The sequence below is a fragment of the Vipera ursinii genome (genome assembly GCF_947247035.1).
Source record: "Vipera ursinii genome assembly, chromosome: 2".
Classification (NCBI taxonomy): Eukaryota; Metazoa; Chordata; class Lepidosauria; order Squamata; family Viperidae; genus Vipera; species Vipera ursinii.
In genome coordinates, this window is record NC_139513.1 from 236,652,280 (window position 1) to 236,672,610 (window position 20,331).

Below are 20,331 nucleotides of genomic sequence, written 5' to 3' on the forward strand. Positions count from 1 at the left end.
TTCTGAGAACAGGTGTAGTAGCCCTTTTTTGCTTTCTGCTTCATTAGACTGGCCCGGTTAAGCCGAGGCGGCCACAGGCCAAGTGTGCTTAAAGGATGTCCTGCAATGTCTGAATGTGTGGCCTCAGGGCAAAGACAAAAGGCCAATGAAAGCATGGCTCGGGGGCAAAGACAAAAGGCCGAATAACGGAGCCTTTTGAGGAGGAGACGATCGCGTGCTCCGAAAGCCTCCAAATTCAATTGCACTTTGGAAATGTGTGTGTGTGCGTGCAAGTGGAGACATTCATCAGCAGGAGCAGATTGGCCGACCCAAGAGAGTAATGCAATTGTCCCCCCCCCTCTCCTTTCCTCCCTCCGCGCACCGCTCCCGCCTTCCTTCACCCCCAAAGCAAATCTTCACCCAGTGGCAGGTGGACAGTGCAGCTATGAAGAGAAAGCCTCAATTGTCTGCGCTCCAAACTGCCACACGCCAGACCTCCGCTATTGTGAGGTCTCCATAGAAATGCAAACGAGCAGCGTGTGCCTTCCACAATCTGCTCACAGCAGCAGCTCATTAGACATGCCGGCCTGGATCTAGTCCAGCGTTTCCCAACCTTAGGAACTTGAAGATGCGTGGACTTCAACTCCCAGAATTCCCCAGCCAGCATAGCTGGCTGGGGAATTCTGGGAGTTGAAGTCCACGCATCTTCAAGTTCCTAAGGTTGGGAAACGCTGATCTAGTCTCATTCTGGTGAACTTTGCAGGAACTGTCCGTGCCCCCCCCCTCCCCTCCCCTTCCCCCACCCTCCCCAATCTCCACTTCTAGCAAAAACCTAATTCGGATTGCTTCTGCAAAAAGTCCGACGTTTTGAGATCCGAGGCGTTTAAGAAACCTGTGAGCCCTTGCTGGGACAGATGCAGAGATGCGGGACACCCCTCCACCACACACACACACACACACACACCCATGGAGTGCCCAAGCCTTGTTCATTCGGTTTGGGTTTGGCAATAGGACAAGAGAACTTGATTTGGGAGCAGGGTGGAGGGAGAGACTTTGCTGATGGAATTGTCTCTGGAAAAGCAACGCACGCAAGGAAAAAAAACTCTTTTATCACGTTACAGCGCAGTTGGCGGAACTTATGCCACAGGTTGCCCATCTTAAGGCGAGCTCCCTCCTTTTGAGTCATCCGCTCTTCCCTCCGCCCGCTTCAAAGATCTAGTACGTCGGCCGCAGTCTGCCTAGTAACATCATAACAAAAGCGAATTCGAGGCATTGAAATCCCCCGGCCCCTTTCCACGCCATTACCCGCTTGCCCCCGCCCGCCAGCCCCCTCCTCCCACGTGGCCTCCCGGCACGAGCCGGGTCTACCCGACTGTCGGCTTAACATAACAATACACGCCAAGCTCAGCCAATCAGAGGAGGCGAGGTTCCGGCAGCTGCCGGCGCGCTAGCTCCGCAGCCTATATATAGGGCAAACGCTGCTCCTCGCCGCTCAGACGCGCTTGGGATTTGAGAGCAGACGGTTAAGCAGAGGAACTTCGGCTTTGGATTTTTTTTTTTTTTTTTTTTTTGCCCCCATCCCCTTTTCTTTTGTCGAACCGCTTTCCGGAAGATTATTATTATTATTATTTTTACTTTGAACTGCAGAGCCAGCCTTGTGTGGATAACCCTGGTGCTTTATTTTATTTTTCCCTTCGTCTTTTGGACCATTATGACTCTGGAAGAAATTCACGACCAGGAACCGATGCCTGAAACGAGCGACAGGTAACTACTATCCGCCGGCACTGCTTCTCAGCCCGGGGAAGGAAGGAAGGAAAAAAAAGAGAGGACGGGGCATTTTTTTTTGACGCTCGGGAAGGGAATCTCGCGCAAAGCCGGTCCTCACCTAGGTGGCGAGGCTGAGCCAGAGAGCGGTGCGTCCGTTGTAGCCCGGCTCCTTCTTCCCGACACTGACCCGCTCTTCTCCGCTTCTCTTGCAGTGGCGCCGCGAGCAGCACTAGCGCAAGCGGAACCAGGATGCAGAGCGCCGGCAAAGCGCTCCAGGAGTTGCTCGTCGCCTCGCAGCGCCGAGGTTGCCTTACCGCCGGCGTCTATGAATCTGCCAAGCTGATGAACGTGTGAGTATCCGGCTCGCTCGGCGCAGGGTGGGTGGGTGGGTGGCCGGCCTTTAAACGCCAGCTTGGTCCTTGGAGCGAGGGGCTTTAAGCTCGCTTTTCCCTCCCTCCCTGGGTTGGAAGCATCCCGGGATCCCTGCTAATCTGCTTTCCCCTCATTCCCCCCCCCCGCAGCGATCCAGACACCGTGGCTTTCTGTGTGCTGGCTGCAGATGAGGAGGACGAGGGAGACATTGCCCTCCAGATCCACTTTACCCTCATCCAGGCTTTCTGCTGTGAAAACGACATCGACATTGTGAGAATAAATGACATCCAGAAACTGGCTGCCATCGTGGGTGCCGGGGAGGAATCTGGGGAGCCCCGAGATCTGCACTGCATCCTCATTACGGTAAGTGGTTTTGTGTCTGCTTAGAGAATGTCGAGAGAGGGCTTGTACTCCCTCAGGGTTGCAAAATTTCCCGTTATGTTTGTGACTTTTAATACTTGACCTTTATGCAGGATTATGTAGAGAGTGGGATTTCCCCTACTTCTCTCTTCCTCCCTCCTCCCTTGGAGTCGCTTTTGTGTCACTTAAGTCACAGTTTTCAGGCAGAATAATGATTTGTTAGAGCAACTTGAGCCTCTTGGAGATATCCAAAGCCATAACTGAGTTTCCAGCAATAGATTATCCTCAAGGGAACCAATTTTGTACATTAATTGACACCCCAGAAATAGTATGCAAATACTGAGCAACTTAAATAATACATTGGTTTCCATGCAAGAGCATTACAACTGGTATTTGGGAAATCATAGTTTTATTATTACAAGTAAGGAAAATGTTTTATATAAAATACTAAATGATTTCTAGGTCGACAGCTTTCACTAATAGCTTCTGGTGTTTTTTTTTTGTTTTTTGTTTGTTTTACTATAGAATCCCAACGAGGATGCCTGGAAAGATCCAGCCTTGGACAAGTTGAACTTGTTTTGTGAGGAGAGTCGAAATGTGAATGACTGGGTGCCCAATATTGCCCTTCCTGAGTGATGGAGGCTGACCATCCAATGCATAGAAGAGGTTCGCACCTTTTGTTGCATTCCCTCTGTCCTGGAGTTACACATCTAGGCAACCCAACAAGTGGCTGATTCTGGAGATTAGCCCGGTCAACAGCTTGTGTTGGATTAAGTCGCTCAGTCAGCATACGGTGGGATCTTGTGGAGAAGAGGAGGGACGGGGATGGCTCATGCCAACAGGAAGTCCCCACTAAATTGCAGTTGGTAAGGAAGCTGACACGTCTGGAGCTGAAAAAGTATCTCATGTTTTAAGGAGCAGAAGAAAAAGAAAAACTGTTGCAGGTTTCCAAGTGAGATGAAACGTTTGGTAGCAAAATAAGGGAGAAAGTTGGAAAACTGGATACAAGTGGCATGTGAATAATATGTGGACACTGTAATCAGGAATGGTTGATGGGGGTACTTAAAAGTGCCCCAAAAGACTCTTAAGCATAGTACACATTGGTACCATTGCATTGATATAAAAAGTTTAATGAAGACTGATCTATCAGAGGCCTTTGGACTATATTCTATATTGATCAATTTTGCAATAATTATTTTTGATTTAAATTGATGTTGCTGTTGAAGATCTTATATATTTTGTAATAAATTTTGAAGATTAACTTCTATGTAGTAATGGTCTTGCTTATGAGTGGTGGTGGGGAAATGGATTTGCAATCAAAGTTTCAATGAAGCCGATGGGGACATTATTTACTGACATTAACACACACAAGAAATGTTCTTCAAATGGTGTAACAGGTGTACTCCAGTACTAGGGGCTAAGGCACAATTGTCTGATACAGTCATAGGCTGTAAACTTGTTGCTTTTTAAAATAAGAGTGTATTTATCTACAGTGTGTAGCTCCAGAACACTTAAAAGTGGTTCAAATGCTCCCATTAGTGTATACTATGGAGATAACCAGAGCTCCCTGAAATAAATTTAAAGTTATAATAAAGAATAAAAATGAATGTGACTTAGTTATTTTTGTAAGTCAACACAATACCTTGTATACGGATTAAAATTTTAAGGTTTGGAGCAACATAGTTTTGTATCATTGGCTGGAAGGATTTAGGCAGTGAGTGGCTGGACAAAGGAAATGCCTTCCATTGAAGTGACATGACCTTTCACCCACCACATTGCAACAGCTGCTTCTCTCAACAGCTTGCAAGACTAAAGAGCTGCATGTTTAATGAGTCCTGCTAATGTAGGTCGCCTTTGTTGTGCATTGAAGGCACAGCACATGTTACTGGCCAGCTGAACATTCAAAACACTGAAGGAATAAAACATTACAAAAATGGTTTTGTAGGATCAGATTCCTGACAGTGAGATGAGCACTGTTCATTCAAAGATAAAAGCAATGGAGAAATATTTCATACCCATCTTTCTCTTCAAATACTTTTATCTTGCACAGTTGATTTTCAATAGATACGAGCAGCAGACGTAGGCTGAAGCATTGGATAGAATTGCACTGGAAATATGCAGATGAGTGCCAAAAACTTGCAACTGCTTCAAGTTGTCTGCTTGTTTGTCCATCTGCCATCTGCCGTAGCAACAGAATTGATCATTTAGCTTCCCAGTTGCTGGAAGAACATTTTAAAAAGGCAAAATAATGATAAATGTGGACATTTGGTTCTTCAAAGAATGGTTTATTTGCCCTGGGAGTATAAACACTTCACTATTCTTTTTTTAATCTATAGAAGATCAGCCACATTTTTCATCTTAAAAATGTTGCAGTGGAACCCAACATTAAGTGCCTTTGGAGAATGAATATCCTCATTTTGTCTTCATTTCACTCCAGTGAATGAGCATGAAGCTGTATCACCAGTGTCTGATATTCTTTATCCTTACATTGGGATCTGAATAGCTGTTTGCATCTTGGGGAGAAAAATCATTTGCAGCCCTAGCATTTAAAACTATTCCTGGTGTGATTGTATATATCACATTCCCCATGGTGCCATTTGATAAATGCTTTCACTAACTATGAAAAACCTTTTAACTGGTGTTGCAGATGACACAAGGAAAGGGCCCTGCACCATGTAAATAATATATACTCCAATTTTTCATCTTAAAAATGTTGCAGTGGAACCCAACATTAGGTGCCTTTGGAGAATGAATATCCTCATTTTGTCTTCATTTCACTCCAGTGAATGAGCATGAAGCTATCTCACCAGTGTCTGATATTATTTATCCTTACATTTGGACCTGAATAGCTGTTTGCATCTTGGGGAGAAAAATCATTTGCAGCCCTGGCATTCAAAACTAGGCATGATTGTATATATCACATTCCCCATGATGCCATTTGATAAATGCTTTCACTAACTATGAAAAACCTTTTAACTGGTGTTGCAGCTGACATAAGGAAAGGGCCCTGCACCATGTAAATAATATATACTCCAAGTTAATAGTTCACTGTTACCCCTTCATATGTAATTATGACTATGTGTGAGTGCATACATGGCCGCATGTGTGACTGTGTGCCATCAAGTCACTTTTGACTTATAGTGAGTATCTGGACTAATCTCTGCAATTTTTTGGCAAAGTTTTTCAGAAGTAGTTTGTCACTGCTTCTTCCCTAGGGCTGAGAGAGAGTGACTGACCCAAGCTGACTTTTTGCTTAACTCACAGTCTCACAGTTCCTAGCCTGGTGCCTCAACTACCTGGCCAAACTGGTTCCCTATTATGATTTAAACTCTTGTCATCTGAATTGTACAATATGCAAGGGCAACAGAATTATTTACAGTATATCAGTGAAAGATTCCGTGAAATGAAATTCCATTAGTTCTTGATAGTCAAGCTGAATCTGTGATACAATTAGTGAATCATATTTCCTAAATATGATCCAATAAATTCAAACAGAGATTCTGAATCATTTTAAACTCTTTTATTGCCAGATGTACTGAAGCTCAAAACTATTCTAAAGCCTTTTCACAAATGGCTATGACTAAGAATATTCACTGGTGAACATCTGGATGAAGTTGCTTAAGTAACTCTTTGACCATGCCTTAGGCAGAAGATTGCATAGGAGACCTCAATTACTTTTGGGTTGATAAATATATATTTTCAAGGACTTTATGGGATTCTGCTAGTTTGTATATCTCTCCTGATGTGGTCTGTACCCAAAAACTGGGGAAAAACAAAACACTATCCTGTAATAACTTTATGCAAAGCATGAGTCAAAAGCAGTGGCCTTAAATAACTTAATAAACTGTTGCACTGATAAGATGGAAAGAAGACCTTAGAACAAAGCAGGCATCTTGTGCTATAACTGGAGAGACAATTTGTTGTGTACACTAGTTATACTTGTCAAGAGCAAAGTTATATTTCATTTGTCTAAGCAAGAAAGCAAAATATTCAGTGAACTTGCTGCCCTGAGGTGACACTGTTTCAAGCACATGAAAAGATGTACTATGGAATAGGTTGATGAAAGCTGGGGTTGTTTTTCTTGATAAGTCACTCCAAAATGTACTAGCACACTAATCCTAGAACACATTTATTCAATAGAAAATCCAGGCAGTTCTATCTCTAAGGTTCACTGGACCTCACACACATATTGGATTGGAAATGTCCCCAAATCCTTAAACTAAGCACAGTAAATATACTGGTTTTCGGTTATCTACATCTGAACTTGACAACCCATTTTCTTAGTTATTGCTGAACCCCATCATCCTTAACCATTAGTTGTACTGGCTAAATGAGGTTGGGCGTGTTTCCCCCCTCGCGAGTCTGGGTCAGGTCCATTGGTATCATGGAAGCCATGAACTCTCGGGCCACCCCCGATGCACCACCCAGGGAAGGCAGGTTAAAATCTCCCAGAACCATAAGCCTGGGAAACTCAACCGCCAACCCTGAGAGGGCGTCGAGTAGCCCGGGCAGGGCTGGGAGAAAGGTATGTGAGTAACAGACCCAACTGACCCCCAGGACCCCACCTCAGGAGAAGGGACTCACGTCCGCCAATCTGCGGGGCAGTGGTCTCCCGCGGACAAAGGGCCTCCTTAATAACAACTGCCACCCCCCTGCCCCTACCCTGAGCCCGAGGCTGGTGAAGCACATGGAAACCTGGTGGGCATAACTCAATCAGAGGGACCCCTCCCTCCGGGCCCAACCAGGTTTCAGTGATGCATGCCAGGTCTGCGCCTGGGATACTTGCAGGACCGTCTGCTACCGGGGACGACTTCCCATCGCCCAGTGCGCTCACACAGAGAGGGCCTCCTCAGGGCGCCGTCGGCCAGACAATGTCGGCTAGCGACCCCCAGGGGGAGGGCCTTCTCTGTGGGAGCACCAGCCCTTTGGAACCAACTTCCCCTTGAGCTTCGGATGGCCCCGGACCTCTGGTCCTTTCGCCGTGACCTCAAAAATTTTCTCTTCTATCAGGCTGACCTGGATTGATGATGGGTTTTTAAATATGTTTTAATTTTTAACTGTAGTTAATTTATTTTGGGGCTGTTATTTAATTCTTTTTTAATTTTTGTATTTTTGTTTTTATTGTTGTAAGCCGCCCTGAGTCCTTCGGGAGATAGGGCGGCATATAAGTCCCAAAAATAAATAAATAAATAAATAAATAAATAAATAAATAAATAAATATCAATATCATCCTCAACAAACATCAGCAGCAAAAGTGCTATCAAATTACATAGCGTGTTGATTCATATCACTGAATAGAAGTGTGTGTTATGACCTATCTGATCAGTATCGAGACGGGAAGGATAGCATCTGCATTCTGAGCATATTACACAGTCCCATTGCATGCATCCATTAATCAAAGATTGACATCACCTAGAGTAGACCAATGGAATCCTTCATAGAGTAAGACATATTGTAACAACCAGTAAGAACTGATTTCTGATATGCTTGGACAATATTTTATTTTATCCTTCAAGTGTAATGAGGTATGTCAGGAAATCTGATTTTACAGACAGGGCTTAGCTGAAGGAAAACTGGGATATGTGTGCTATGTGTGTATTTACACATAAGTGGATATACAGTACATTACCATGAAATAAATAAAACCAATACATGGAAATGAGCAAAACACAAAAGGATTGTACATCTATCCCTACCTTCTAGATACATTATTTTCAGGTATTTATCTCCCCAAAACCAAAGCTAAGGCAGAGTAATGTTAGAAGCAGCAGACCAACGTTTTCAACCTTGGCAACTTTAGGATATGTGGACTTCAGCTTCCAGAATTCCCCAGCCAGTATGCAAAGTCCAAATCTAAAACCCCTGATCAGAATGATATGCAGACTTTGTCTCTTGGACAAAGGCTTTAGAGGCATTCCAAACTAGTGAACTGGTTCATTTATTTAGCTTTGTGCATACCACTGTCCTTAAGATCCAAATGTGCAGCTTCTCTTGGTTGGTTGTATCACATCTGACTGCAGAAGAGATGAAGATTTTGCTTCCTGAAAAGACATAGGGAGGGGAGGTGGGTAGAGGGAACTGAGGGAGCTCTACTGGCTTTATATAATTCACTACCTTGCTATCTAGTATGGTCATCTTCTATGTGCCATGATTTTTTATTTTTTTAATAAACCCAATGAAACATCTGATTCCTCATTGCAGCCCAAAAGGGAACAGACACATCATGCAAGGAAGTATTTTGTCATTTAACATGAACTGGTTCCATTAGGCTTATTAGGGGTTATCCAGTGTGCTAAGTATCCAAAGCAAAGTTTGTTTCGCACCATCCCCAGGTATTTTAATCAATTAATAAGGGTGATTTTGACTGTATTTGTTATTTAGCTTTAAGCTACTTCGGTGCTGATTTTTCTTTTCATCACTTTAATCTTTTGTTCTTCAATTACTTCACTTTCTTGTGTATTTGAAGCATTTTACTATAAATTTGATCGAGTGTGCTGAAAACTGCCCTATGATAATGTAGCTTTGAAGTTCGGCATACAGATTTTTTAAAAAATGAGATAAATTCATAAGGACAACACAAATTATCAGGAAATGGAGATCTCTGAGTTTGCTTTGTCTTCTGGCCACTTAGTCATCACTTCCTGTTCACCCCCTATGTAGAATAGCATACAGTAAATCTGCACAATGGATATTATGTTTTGTAATTAGTCCCTACATCAGCCTTCCTTAAACCAGTTGGTGCCCTCCAGAAGTGTTGGACTAAAGTTCCCATCCTTCCTAGTAAATGCCATTAAAACGTGAAGCTGTGGACCATGACATCTGGGAAGCATCGACATGGAAGAGGCTACCTTTAATAAATAAGGAATGAAACAGGAAACTCCAGATGAGAAGATTGCCTTTCTTTCTTTTCCTGGCTTTGAATGGACATGTTATGTCTGATAATTAATAGCAAGCTCGAATCCAGTATCTACAAGTGCATGGTTTGCATTAAGCTATTATACTATGGAAGCATGTTAGAAAGTAAACGTATCAGGGTTGGGCTGCAAAAAACTGGAAGTCCACCAGAAGAAAACCATGACAGAAAACTGTTTTTCCCCCCAGCCAAAATACAGACTATTCTTTTCAGAATTACTAATAACCACTCTTCATGCTAAAGTCGAAGGCTTAAACCATGCAATGTTTTAAGCAAAATATGGATCATACTTGAATGTAGCTATACTCGTAAATATATCCATGTCATTGAGTGGTATACATTCTAAGGACTTATCTCGGCTTCTCCTCCCTCCCTATATCACTGATTTCTACAAGACCCTCAGGAGGGCGGGCAAGATTCTCTCTCCATCCATTTTTTATATCCATCACAATCTGTTCAGTTGGATATGATGGAGGTGCAACACAATCACCCTAAGGAGCCTTGGTGGAGCAGTGGGCTAATGCCTCCTTAAGTAAGACCAGCTGCCTGCAATTAGTGCAGTTTCGCATCCCACCAGGCTCAAGGTTGACTCAGCCTTCCATCCTTCCCAGGTAGGTAAAATGAGGACCCAGATTGTTGGGGGCAATAAGCTGACTTTGTAATAATGCCGCTTGGGGTGTGTGTGAAAGCCCTAATAAGCAGGCATATACATAGAATGAAGGCTACTGCTAAGCTTGTAAGCCGCCCTGAGTCTTTGGAGAAGGGCGGGATATAAATGGAAATAAAATTTTTAAAAAATGAAATATAAGGCTGTACAAGGTTGGTAATTCTTTGGTTTGGTGTGCAACGTACATCATTCCTTTCCATTAGTCTTTCTGAATGATGATAATGTAGACCTACCACATCTGAGCTAAAACATTCTGGACAACCACAATATGGCACAAAAGTGTTAGAATTTTCCAATTTTTATCTCTGCTGTTTGGTGGTCATACAGATTTTTGTAGTTCAGATATGGCAACTAACTAATCGGGACAGAAATTCAAAACATGCTCTCACTCATTGATGATTCATTATTGAAAATATGTTGTTATTATTAAATATGTCATGTAAATATTGCATCTCTGATTAACATTTCACATCAGAAACTGGCTACTTGGTTTTGTTCCTGCTGACCATAAAGATCCCTTCACATTCCATCCTAAGGATGTTTTTCAGGAGTCCCGTAAAACTTTAAATTTATTATGGACCACTTTCAGTCATATAAATACCATAAATCCTTACATAGTTTCATTACTGCTGTATCTCTTTATAACTGTCAAAGCAAGATAGGAAAGATGATTGCCAAATAAGCTATGGATGCTATTGTGTTCTGTATCAGCCTGTTACCGGCCCTGCAGAAAAGGCAGGGACAACCCCTTTACAAACGGCAAGAGGCTGGAATTAAGCCTGCCAAATTTATTAACATAAAACAGAGCAAAACAAGACACCAACCATGAAACAGGAGCTATAAAACAGGAACTAATCAAGTGGTTGCCTTCAGCAAACCAGCCCTCCCACGCATTCCCCTTTTATACAGTTCAGGGCGTGGCTTCTCTCTGCCTCCTTCCGAGGTGCCCCATTGCCTTCCTCTGTTTACTCCTGATTGACTGCCTCCTGCATCGGGCGTCCTTGAACAGGGCCAGCTGTGGGTCATCTTCATCCACGCTGTCATGCTCACACAGCTGGGTCTCCGTCATGACCAGGTGGGAGGGGCCTGGCTGAGGGCTTTCATCAGCAAGATCTTCAACACCCCCCTCCTCCTCTGAGTCGTCCGACCCAACTGCCGAACCCACAGGCTGACCCTGAATCACAACATATTGAAATTCACACGTCAACGCTGTAATTCTACAGTTATGATTTCTGTTCATGTATATAAACCCTTGTTCTAAAAAGCAATGGCTTTTCACTTTGATTACAGCATTAACCCAAGCAGTTTACGATATAAAAAAAATTGCTTAGGGTTCCTAGGTCTGACATACAAAGATCCAGATGGCCACCAAATGTAGCAAAGAATGTCCAGATGTGATGGAGAAAAGAAATCTAACTAACAAAGTGGAGGCTATATTCTTTCTCCTTCATGTTTTTTGGGCATGACCAGAGTCAAACCCAGCTCTTCTTTGCCTAATCCTACCAGACCCCAATTGATCCTCCCTGCCCCCAGACAAAGCCCCCTGCAATCCAATCTACATAGGAAAAACAAAACCCTTGCTCATTAGCTCCAACCAAGGCCAAGGGAAGCCCTAATAAGGGAATTGCATAGTAACCAGGTGAGAAATGCTAACATTCCATTCTCAGTCACCTGATGATCTTCAACATTCCATTCTCCTTAACAAAGGACTTTCCCAGCTCTGTTGCCCCTCCCAAAAGGCCTGCTTTGCCTAACAAGACAATAGTATTATATCCCAAGTGGACAAGAATCTGTCCCCAAACTGGCCGGCAAATCAGATCCCTAGAATTTCCCACCTTATAGCCCTCTATAAGACCTTTGCTTTCCATTCTTCAGGTTCTTCTTTCTTGTAAATCAGGCCCTCAGCAGGCCCTCAACAATGGTAACAACCTCTTTATTTCTAAACCCCAGTGTTGTACTCTACTTCTGAATTTCTCATGACATAGATTGTTTTGTTGCATCCAAGGGTCATCTCAATTCCGCCTCTGGACACACTTAATCCAGGTGCCTAGAAAGATTTGTTTTCTAAAACTGAGTATTTTGATTTAGCTCAAGTGATATGTGTGTGTTTTCCTAGGGATGGATATATATATACTTTAGAAATTAGTTCTTTGAAATCTTCATGAGCCCAGGAGAAAATAATAGCAAAGAAAGCAGGAAAAACCCTGCCCTCTTATTTTAGCTGAGAAAAAGCCCCTTGATTCACCTAAAGTTTTACCCACCATAGTCACCTTGTTTTCAGAGAAATAAACAGGCTGCAGCCACAAATTCAGATTACCAAACACACTTACACAAATCACTGAGAAAGCTTTCTCTGCCCTGCCCGGCAACTCCTGGAGCAAGTCATAGAGAAACTGAAAATTTCTCAGTTTCTCTTTCTCTGAGCAATTACGTGGCCTCTTTTGCCTGTCAGAAGCAACTTCCTTCCAAGCAAGGGCTGCCAACCAATCTGTTCAGGGAGTATTCAATTCCCAACTTTGATTTTTTCCAATTTTAAAAATAGACCATGGGGAAAAATGCAAACATCTCCAAGATTAATTGATACCTGCCCGCTCTTGCCACCATAATTATTTCAACTGGTTTCTGAAAGTCGAGAAATCAGCATTAGCAATCACTGGGTTTACCCCTCCTCTCTCCAAAGACGAAAAAACTCTTGCTGAGTCATACAGTTGCCACTTTCTTCTAATCAAAGTTCTGTACCTTTAACAGTGGTTTTTAGGCTGAAATTCTGCAAGTGAACCTTTCTCTGCCCTGGAGAACAAAAAGGCCCTGCAGGATTAGATTTGGCTCTTTGTGTCTTTATAGAAAGGCCAGGAATCCTTCTAGACTAGAGGATGCAGACAGTTCAAACCACGGGCAATTGCCTTAGGGATAAGATCAAGTCACTGATTCAAGTAGCAGTGTATTTTTACACTGACCAGCCCCAGTTCTCCAGGCTTTGGGGCAGGAGCTTCTATTACATTTGTATCTTATCTTTGCTATTAAAAACTCAAAGCAGCAGGCATTATTTTTCCTGCTCTCCTGCTGTTTATTCCAGTTGTAAGTATATCCATGGATAGACAGGAAATTACTCATTGGTCAAAATTGCCCAGTAGGTTTAAATATGGCTCTTCATTTTCCTGCCTTATAGTAACTACTAATTAGACTTGTCTTAAAAATCACAAAACTGCATCTCACTTATTTTGGTCATGTCATGCAGGGGAATTCACTGGAGAAACAAATTATATTTGGAAAAGTTAATGGTAAAAGTAAACCAGGCCACCAAAGAACATGGTGGCTGGATACCATCAAAGCTGACAGCAGCCAGAGCATAGAAAAACACAAGTAGTGTGAGATTAGAAAATATGGCGAGACTTTGCCCACTTCATGCAAAGGGACAGAAATGCTAGATATAACTGAGTTTCTGTTGGCTATAAATAACTTTGGGGCATTGAGAAAAATGTATTTTCTCCTCCCTTCTAACCATTTTGCTATACTATTCTTGTATCTGGGAAGACAATATTGACCTCTCTTTTCGCACATCTAAAGGACATGTGTAATCTATGGCTACGTTCAGTCATGTGGCTCCTATGGAAAGCTTCTTCCTGACTAGGTAACATGATTTTTGTGACATCTCACAACTACACCACCATTAGGGTAACCACCTGAACTTCACATTTTCAGCTATAAAGACACAGTGATCATAATCACCTGATTTTTTATGGGGAATTGTTCCCTAAGATCTTGGGTTGCAAAACTACAATTCACATTTTACTGTGATCTTAAACTAAGGGATTATAATATGAGACTTCAGGGCCTCCAGTATGGTTTTTTCCACCCCAAATCTTTGTTGGAGTTTCCAAAACGTCTGTGAATATTTCTGCTGAATTATTATCTTTTAAAATGGCCTACAAATATTCAATACATGTACTTTAAGTACATGTACTTTTTGACCCTGTATTCCTGTTGCAGTATAATCCTATTATAGACCAGACAAAGACCAATTCTGTACAGGTAATCCTTGACTTTCAACCATTCATTTAGTGACCATTTGAAGCTACAACGGCACTGAAAACAGTGATTTATCACCAGTCCTTGCACTACTACCATTGCAGCATCCTCACAGTCACAAGAACAAAATTCAGTGCTTAGCAATTGGCCTGTATTGCAATGTCCCAGGATTATGTGATTCTCCATTTGTGACCTTTCCAGCCAGCTTCCATTCAGCAAAGTCAATTAGGAGAAGCCAGAGTCACTTAATGATTCCATGATTTACTGAACATCTGTAGTAATTCACTTAACAATCGTGGCAAAAAAGATAAAATTGGACACAATGCACTTAACTACAGCCTAGCTTAGAAATGGAAATTCTGGTCCCAGTTGTGATAGTAAGCCAAGAACAAGGAACATGAAGTGTTTATATGTGAAACTAAGAGGAAGGAGAAGAATATAATTCATTAGAATGAAAATGACCTGCTCTGGACTTCATAAAAATATTCAGGAAAGTGATGTTGTAGGTTTGATTATAAACAAAAGGTCTAAAGTGTATGTCCAAAAATATGAATTTACAGTATTGTGGGTAGGTGTGAAAATAGGAATCCATTGGCAGGTGATGACTACATGCTGTCGTTTGAATGCCGATAATGGAATGACTAGATCTGAGTTTTGGATAAATTGTGCAACATTTTGAAAGATGCGATCTGGGGGGAAAAAAGGATATTCTGTTGAGTTCCATGAATAACTGAGAATGAGACAAGACAGATAAAGAAGTTGGGCCACATGGAGACCTAAGAATGAAAATGAATGCTTACTTATGAGCATTTAGAAGAAGTTTTGTTTATTTCAAATATATGATTTGAAAAAAATAACTAAGCTGCTATTCCAGCATGCTAAGAGGACCCCAGGATTAGAATACCGAGGATAAACTGTTGTTACAATAGCAGTTCAGGGCTACACATATGAGGAATAGTGTTTTGAGGAAAATGTTTTCAATTTCCTTTGCTAGAACTCTTCATATAAAAGCTTCAAAGCTTTCATTTAAGTTTAAGAAAGACATAACCATTGTTATGTACATATGTTATACAGTACTTTCATTGACATATTTGTTTACAACTCAGCATTCATTAATTTGCACCCAGCCTACCTCATGACTATAGCAATGTTCTTTATATCAATGTAATAGAAAGCATGTTTGACAATGAATAGCACAACTGAAAGACATAACAATAAGCTGAAACATAATAAACAATTGGAGAAATAGGTTAGTAAGTTAATTTTCATTGGATTCTCTTTGTAATCCCAACCTGAGGATAGCTACCATCATACAAATTACCCATTAAGAGCCACATAGACATAAGCAGTATCTATATGCTATGCAAAAGAGATAATCAACTAGCCAAAAAGGGAATAAAAAGACCAAAACAGCTCCTCATAAGCAATTAACATCCAGATGAACATAAACTCCAAAATTAATATCAGACCAACAATCAAGAAGTAAATAATACCCCAATCAAGGAACTGCCAAAGAAGCTAACAGTAAATGGCCCAATTAAAGAACTTCCAAGACCATCTCCCACCAACACTGACAGGGCAAGCCACTAGAACAGGGATCCCCAATCTTTCTGGATTGGCCTGGAGGGGCAGGCGCCTTACACATGCATGCACAAACGTGAAGGTGGCCACACATGCACGTGCATGCACAAACAGGCCACAAGCATGCAGATTATGCAAATAGGGCTGTCAGCATGCTTGCGAGGCTCTCAGCAATGGCGGCTGTGAGGCTTGTGGTGCCACCACCGCCAGGCTTGCAGCGATGCAACCACCGGCACGAGGATCATGCTGCAGCCCGCCTGCTGCCTGCCTCTTGCGGTGCTGTTGCCGCCCGTGCAAGTTTCCTGGCAATGCTGCCACCCGCATGTGGCACGTTGCCACCCACCTGCCATTTGCAGTGCTCCCGCCACCGTGCAAGGTTCATGGCAATCCCATCGCTTGCGCAATACTAGCGGAGCTGCCGCTGCCCACACAACACTCACAGCAATGGTGGCACGAGGGAGGGTGAGCACGCGCACACATCTGTGTGCACTGTCCAGCTATTCACATGGCCCGGTAGTGGGCCACGGCCCATAGGTTGGGGACCTTTGCACTAGAATATAAACTGAGGACAAATCCCATTCATTACTAGTACTGAGTATGTTACCTAATTTGGGTAATGAAATGTCTGCAAGAACACAACCAAGCTCAGAGAGCACCAAGGAGCCCTCATTTCAACCTTCAGCTACAAATATTTTCCTTTATTGATACCATTATACTCTGATCAAATTTAGACATACAATACAATCTGTGTTGTGTAAAATAAGAGCTATGGTGGTGCAGTGGTTAGAATGCAATACTGCAGGCTTATTCTGCTGCCTGCCAGCAGTTCAATTCTCACTGGCTCAAGGTTGACTCAGCCTTCCATCCTTCCGAGGTCAGTAAAATGAGGACCCAGATTATTGGGGGCAATAGGCTGGTATTGTAAATTGCTTAGAGAGGGATATAAAGCACTGTGAAGCAGCATATAAGTCTAAGTGCTAGTGCTAGTGCTCTAACACAGTAACTTTAACCCATTGGAAATTTTGTAGTAGTTTGTAGTAGTTCTGTGCTTTGAAAATGAAACATGGAAGTGCCAAAGTAATGATTGCTGAAATTGGCTGTCACCAACATCTGAATTTTATACTAGGAGGGAAAATGATCTTCATCATTTGAATTTGCAGTGAAATGGAAATTGTACCGGGAAGAATTGTACTAGATACTCTTCAATCTAGTGTTTGTAAACAAATCTTCTGAAGAAGCCCTCTACCGGGTAATTCAATAGAGAGCAGTTGGTAGCCAACCGCAATGTCAAGTTTCCTTCCTATGATAGCACTGAAGGTCATTCAAGGTCCTATCACTTTACAGGTTGTATGAACACTTGCAACATTTGTCATTGTCACATGTTTCTTCTGGAATAACAAACAAAACTTCAGAGGGTAGACTCTAGGGGCATTGTGACTGATGTCCTATAGAGTGAGGTATAGGTCTGTTAAGATGATTTTTCATTCTTTCTGACACCAATTTTGCACACTACAGTACTCATTTTTCACTATATGGATCTTTATTCTGGAAGAATGTACAACATCTCCATCGCAAAAAGTATTCAATTTCTTTCTGGGTCATTTTGTGGTTCATCCACTGTCTAGAGAGACACAATGTAAGCTTTCCAATTTGCAGGAAATGAAGGAATTTTAAGGCCGTGCTTGGAAATGTTACTCTGGCTTTATTTATAAAATGAGCTATTTAGGGTAAAGGGGAAGGTGTCTGAATGGAGGTTTTGCTAATTCTTGACTAAAGTGCAAGTTTGCTATTGAGAAATAAAAGAAATACATTGTACTATACCTAGAAAGATCAACGAGTTCCTACCTAATTTGTTCCAGATAAGTCTAGCACTGAACAGATTAATTTCATGACAAGGGAGCAATTTGATCTATAAGTCTCCATTTCTCAATGTATGTTCCACCCTTATTTCTTAAAAATACAGATCATCTGATTGAATTACATATTGTCACCTATACAATATTAAATATCCATGGCACATCTGTGGGAAGGGAATTGTTTTCTGTGCTACATGCTATGGATGTCTGAGTCCCCTCCTCTTTCTTCCTTTTTATGCAGCTTTAATCCATAAACAAGGGACACGGTGGCTCAGTGGGTTAGGACACTGAGCTTGTCGATCAGATGGTCGGCAGTTTGGCAGGTCGAATCCTGAGTGCTGCATAACAGAGTGAGTGCCTGTTAGTCGTCCCAGCTTCTGCCAACCTAGCAGTTCGAAAACAAGTAAAAATGCAAGTAGAAAAATAGGGACCACTACAGTGGGAAGGTAACAGCGTTCCGTGCGCCTTTGGCATCTAGTCATGCTGGCCACATGACCACGGAGACATCCTCGGACAAGCGCTGGCTCTTCGGCTTTGAAACGGAGATGAGCACCGGCCCCTAGAGTCGGAAACAACTAGCACACATGTGCGGGGGAACCTTTACCTTTACCTTTAATCCATAAACCCGATCACAATCCCAACTTGTTGTAGTTGTCCATTCTAGTATATTTATGAAAGATTATTCATGAATCAAACATGAAGAAGTTCATACACAATTAAGTTGCTTTGAAATGGAACAGAACGTACAGTTATCTAACTATTTCACTAAGGAACTGATTCCAAAAGTATTTTGCCAGGCAGCATAACATGCAGGGCACAGATTGTAAAGGACACAGACTAATCAATATGTGGAATGAACAGTTCATGTGTTGTCCATGTGGTTCACTCCCTATGAAACACAACATTGAGTCATAAGAAAGAGTTGGCCTTGGAGGTGTCTGGATATAGTCCTTGGTCAGAACTCTGTGTTATAGCATGAATGGGTGAGTGGGAGGGCTGACGTCTTCACAGGATAGGATACTTTGAGCCTGCTCCTCCTTAAGCAATAAATAATGATGTACCTGTATAGAAATCATCTTCACAGACGTTCGCGTGCTATAAGAATTATGTGTAAATTAATTGCTAGAAATGGCATGTGTACACACTGGTATAGAAGAGGCAACTTTGAAAACAAATGAATTTGGGGATACTGTTGATCACTGTCAATGAAATCTGGGCAGCCATGTGCTACATGCAGCCAAATGCATGTATGTTCAAAATGTGATCAAAACTCTGAATCAGTTTTAAATGTGTTGTGCTGATCCCTGACCAAAAAAAAAAAAAGGGGAGGGAGGGAGAGGAGAGGAGGGAAATGATCACATCGCCGTGGTCTTCTTCTTGCTTTTCTTTTTACACCCCCACCCCCATCTTGTGATAGTTACTACATCTGTTTAAATACTTTTTCTGTTTTTCTTCCCCATTGAAGAGAGTGATTAGGCTGACTCAGAGTTTTGTGAAAGCTTCCTCGTCAACACTGGGAAGTTACTTCAGCTGATCAGCATCTAGTTCATAAATTCAAACTGTAATAAATCCGTTATTTCTATTCCCGAAGCCTTTCATGGACACCTCTACCCAGTTGTCAGCATTCAGAAAGGGAGGACTGCAACTGGTATGCTGTGAAGTATGAAAGCAAGCCGTATTCATTTCCATCTTCATAGTCCCAATGCCTTTCTCATTCCAATGTGCAACAAGTGAGCGGAGGCTTTAGCGTTAGGGCTTGGGGTGTGTGGGAACGTCAGCAATGTGAAAGGATGAATCTGGATTCCCAAAGGAAAAGCTGGTGTAAAAATATTGCTGCCACCTTATCGTACATTTCCAATCAATATAATATCAAAATAAAAGAACCTGAACTGACATGTGAAATTCCTTACCAGGGGGTCAACGCATGGATCATTTCCTAAAACTTTTGATTTCCAGAACACTGACAATTAGAGAAAGTAGAGACAGCTTGTTTTTTTAGACTACTGAGTGCTCCTTCACTTACAAGAATTCTAGGTTTTTACCATTTTGTTCCCAGAGCTGCATTTCCTGACAGAAAGTTCAGGTGTTTTTGATTTTAAATGTCTGAACATAATGTATCTTTTCTGTGCCTTGGAGGAGACTAGACTGATAACATCACATGAAGCTCCTCCAGTAAAAAAAATAGAAAAGAAAAGAAAAGCAGAAGAGAGGAAGAAATACCAAATAAGGAGTTTAGGTTGACTTTAGCTTTGTAAAGTCTTCAGAAAATCTTATATTATACTTCGGGCATCCATTTTATCAATAATCTCTTTCTCTCATGACTGTCTAAAGGCATAGATTCAGTGCTTATTATCCTGTCTACCTATGGAATAAAAAAAATGTAGCATGAGAATGCACTTCCCTGTTTAGAGAATAACTTTGAAAAGTTTTATCATTTCTTCTAAGCAGAATGAATAAGAAGCTAACACAATTAGAGTCTGTTCTAAAAAAAAAGAAATTTACTCAGAAATCAGTCATACTGCTTGCACAATACTACACAAAATGGAGCTTGCATGGAAGAACATAGAAGTCCACCTTTGGAAGAAAAATAATCGATCCCTGGGTGGTTAGCTTAGATTTGGACTATTAAGTTTTCCTTTGCTTACAAGAAGGACTGTTGGGAAGAGCATGGAATTACTAGGGTTCCTTGAGAAGTTGAGGGTTGTGACTTGGCATTTTCCATTTGCTTTCTGTTGTGTAGTGGGTTCTGAAGAGTAGGAATGATGCCAGGCAGATGAGTACAGTCAAACAGCTCTTTATTTGGTGAC

The 20,331-nt window shown here is 41.9% G+C and overlaps 1 protein-coding gene across 1 annotated transcript; it reads left to right on the top strand.

Moving 5' to 3' along the window:
• The first annotated feature begins 1,492 nt into the window (after nt 1-1,492).
• On the top strand, nt 1,493-3,984 carry GADD45G (growth arrest and DNA damage inducible gamma). Its single transcript, XM_083356163.1, has 4 exons — nt 1,493-1,743; nt 1,959-2,096; nt 2,268-2,481; nt 3,004-3,984. Exons 1-4 carry the CDS (start codon nt 1,691-1,693, stop codon nt 3,112-3,114), a joined length of 516 nt encoding a protein of 171 aa, XP_083212289.1. The 5' UTR covers nt 1,493-1,690; the 3' UTR covers nt 3,115-3,984.
• Nucleotides 3,985-20,331: the final 16,347 nt, after the last annotated feature.

Bases quoted from the DNA above. Each gene is read 5' to 3' on its own strand.
- GADD45G (XM_083356163.1), top strand. From the start codon at position 1,691: ATGACTCTGGAAGAAATTCACGACCAGGAACCGATGCCTGAAACGAGC. The intron at 1,744-1,958 runs GTAACTACTATC...CTTCTCTTGCAG, and splicing joins ATGCCTGAAACGAGCGACAG to TGGCGCCGCGAGCAGCACTA. The intron at 2,097-2,267 runs GTGAGTATCCGG...CCCCCCCCGCAG, and splicing joins TCTGCCAAGCTGATGAACGT to CGATCCAGACACCGTGGCTT.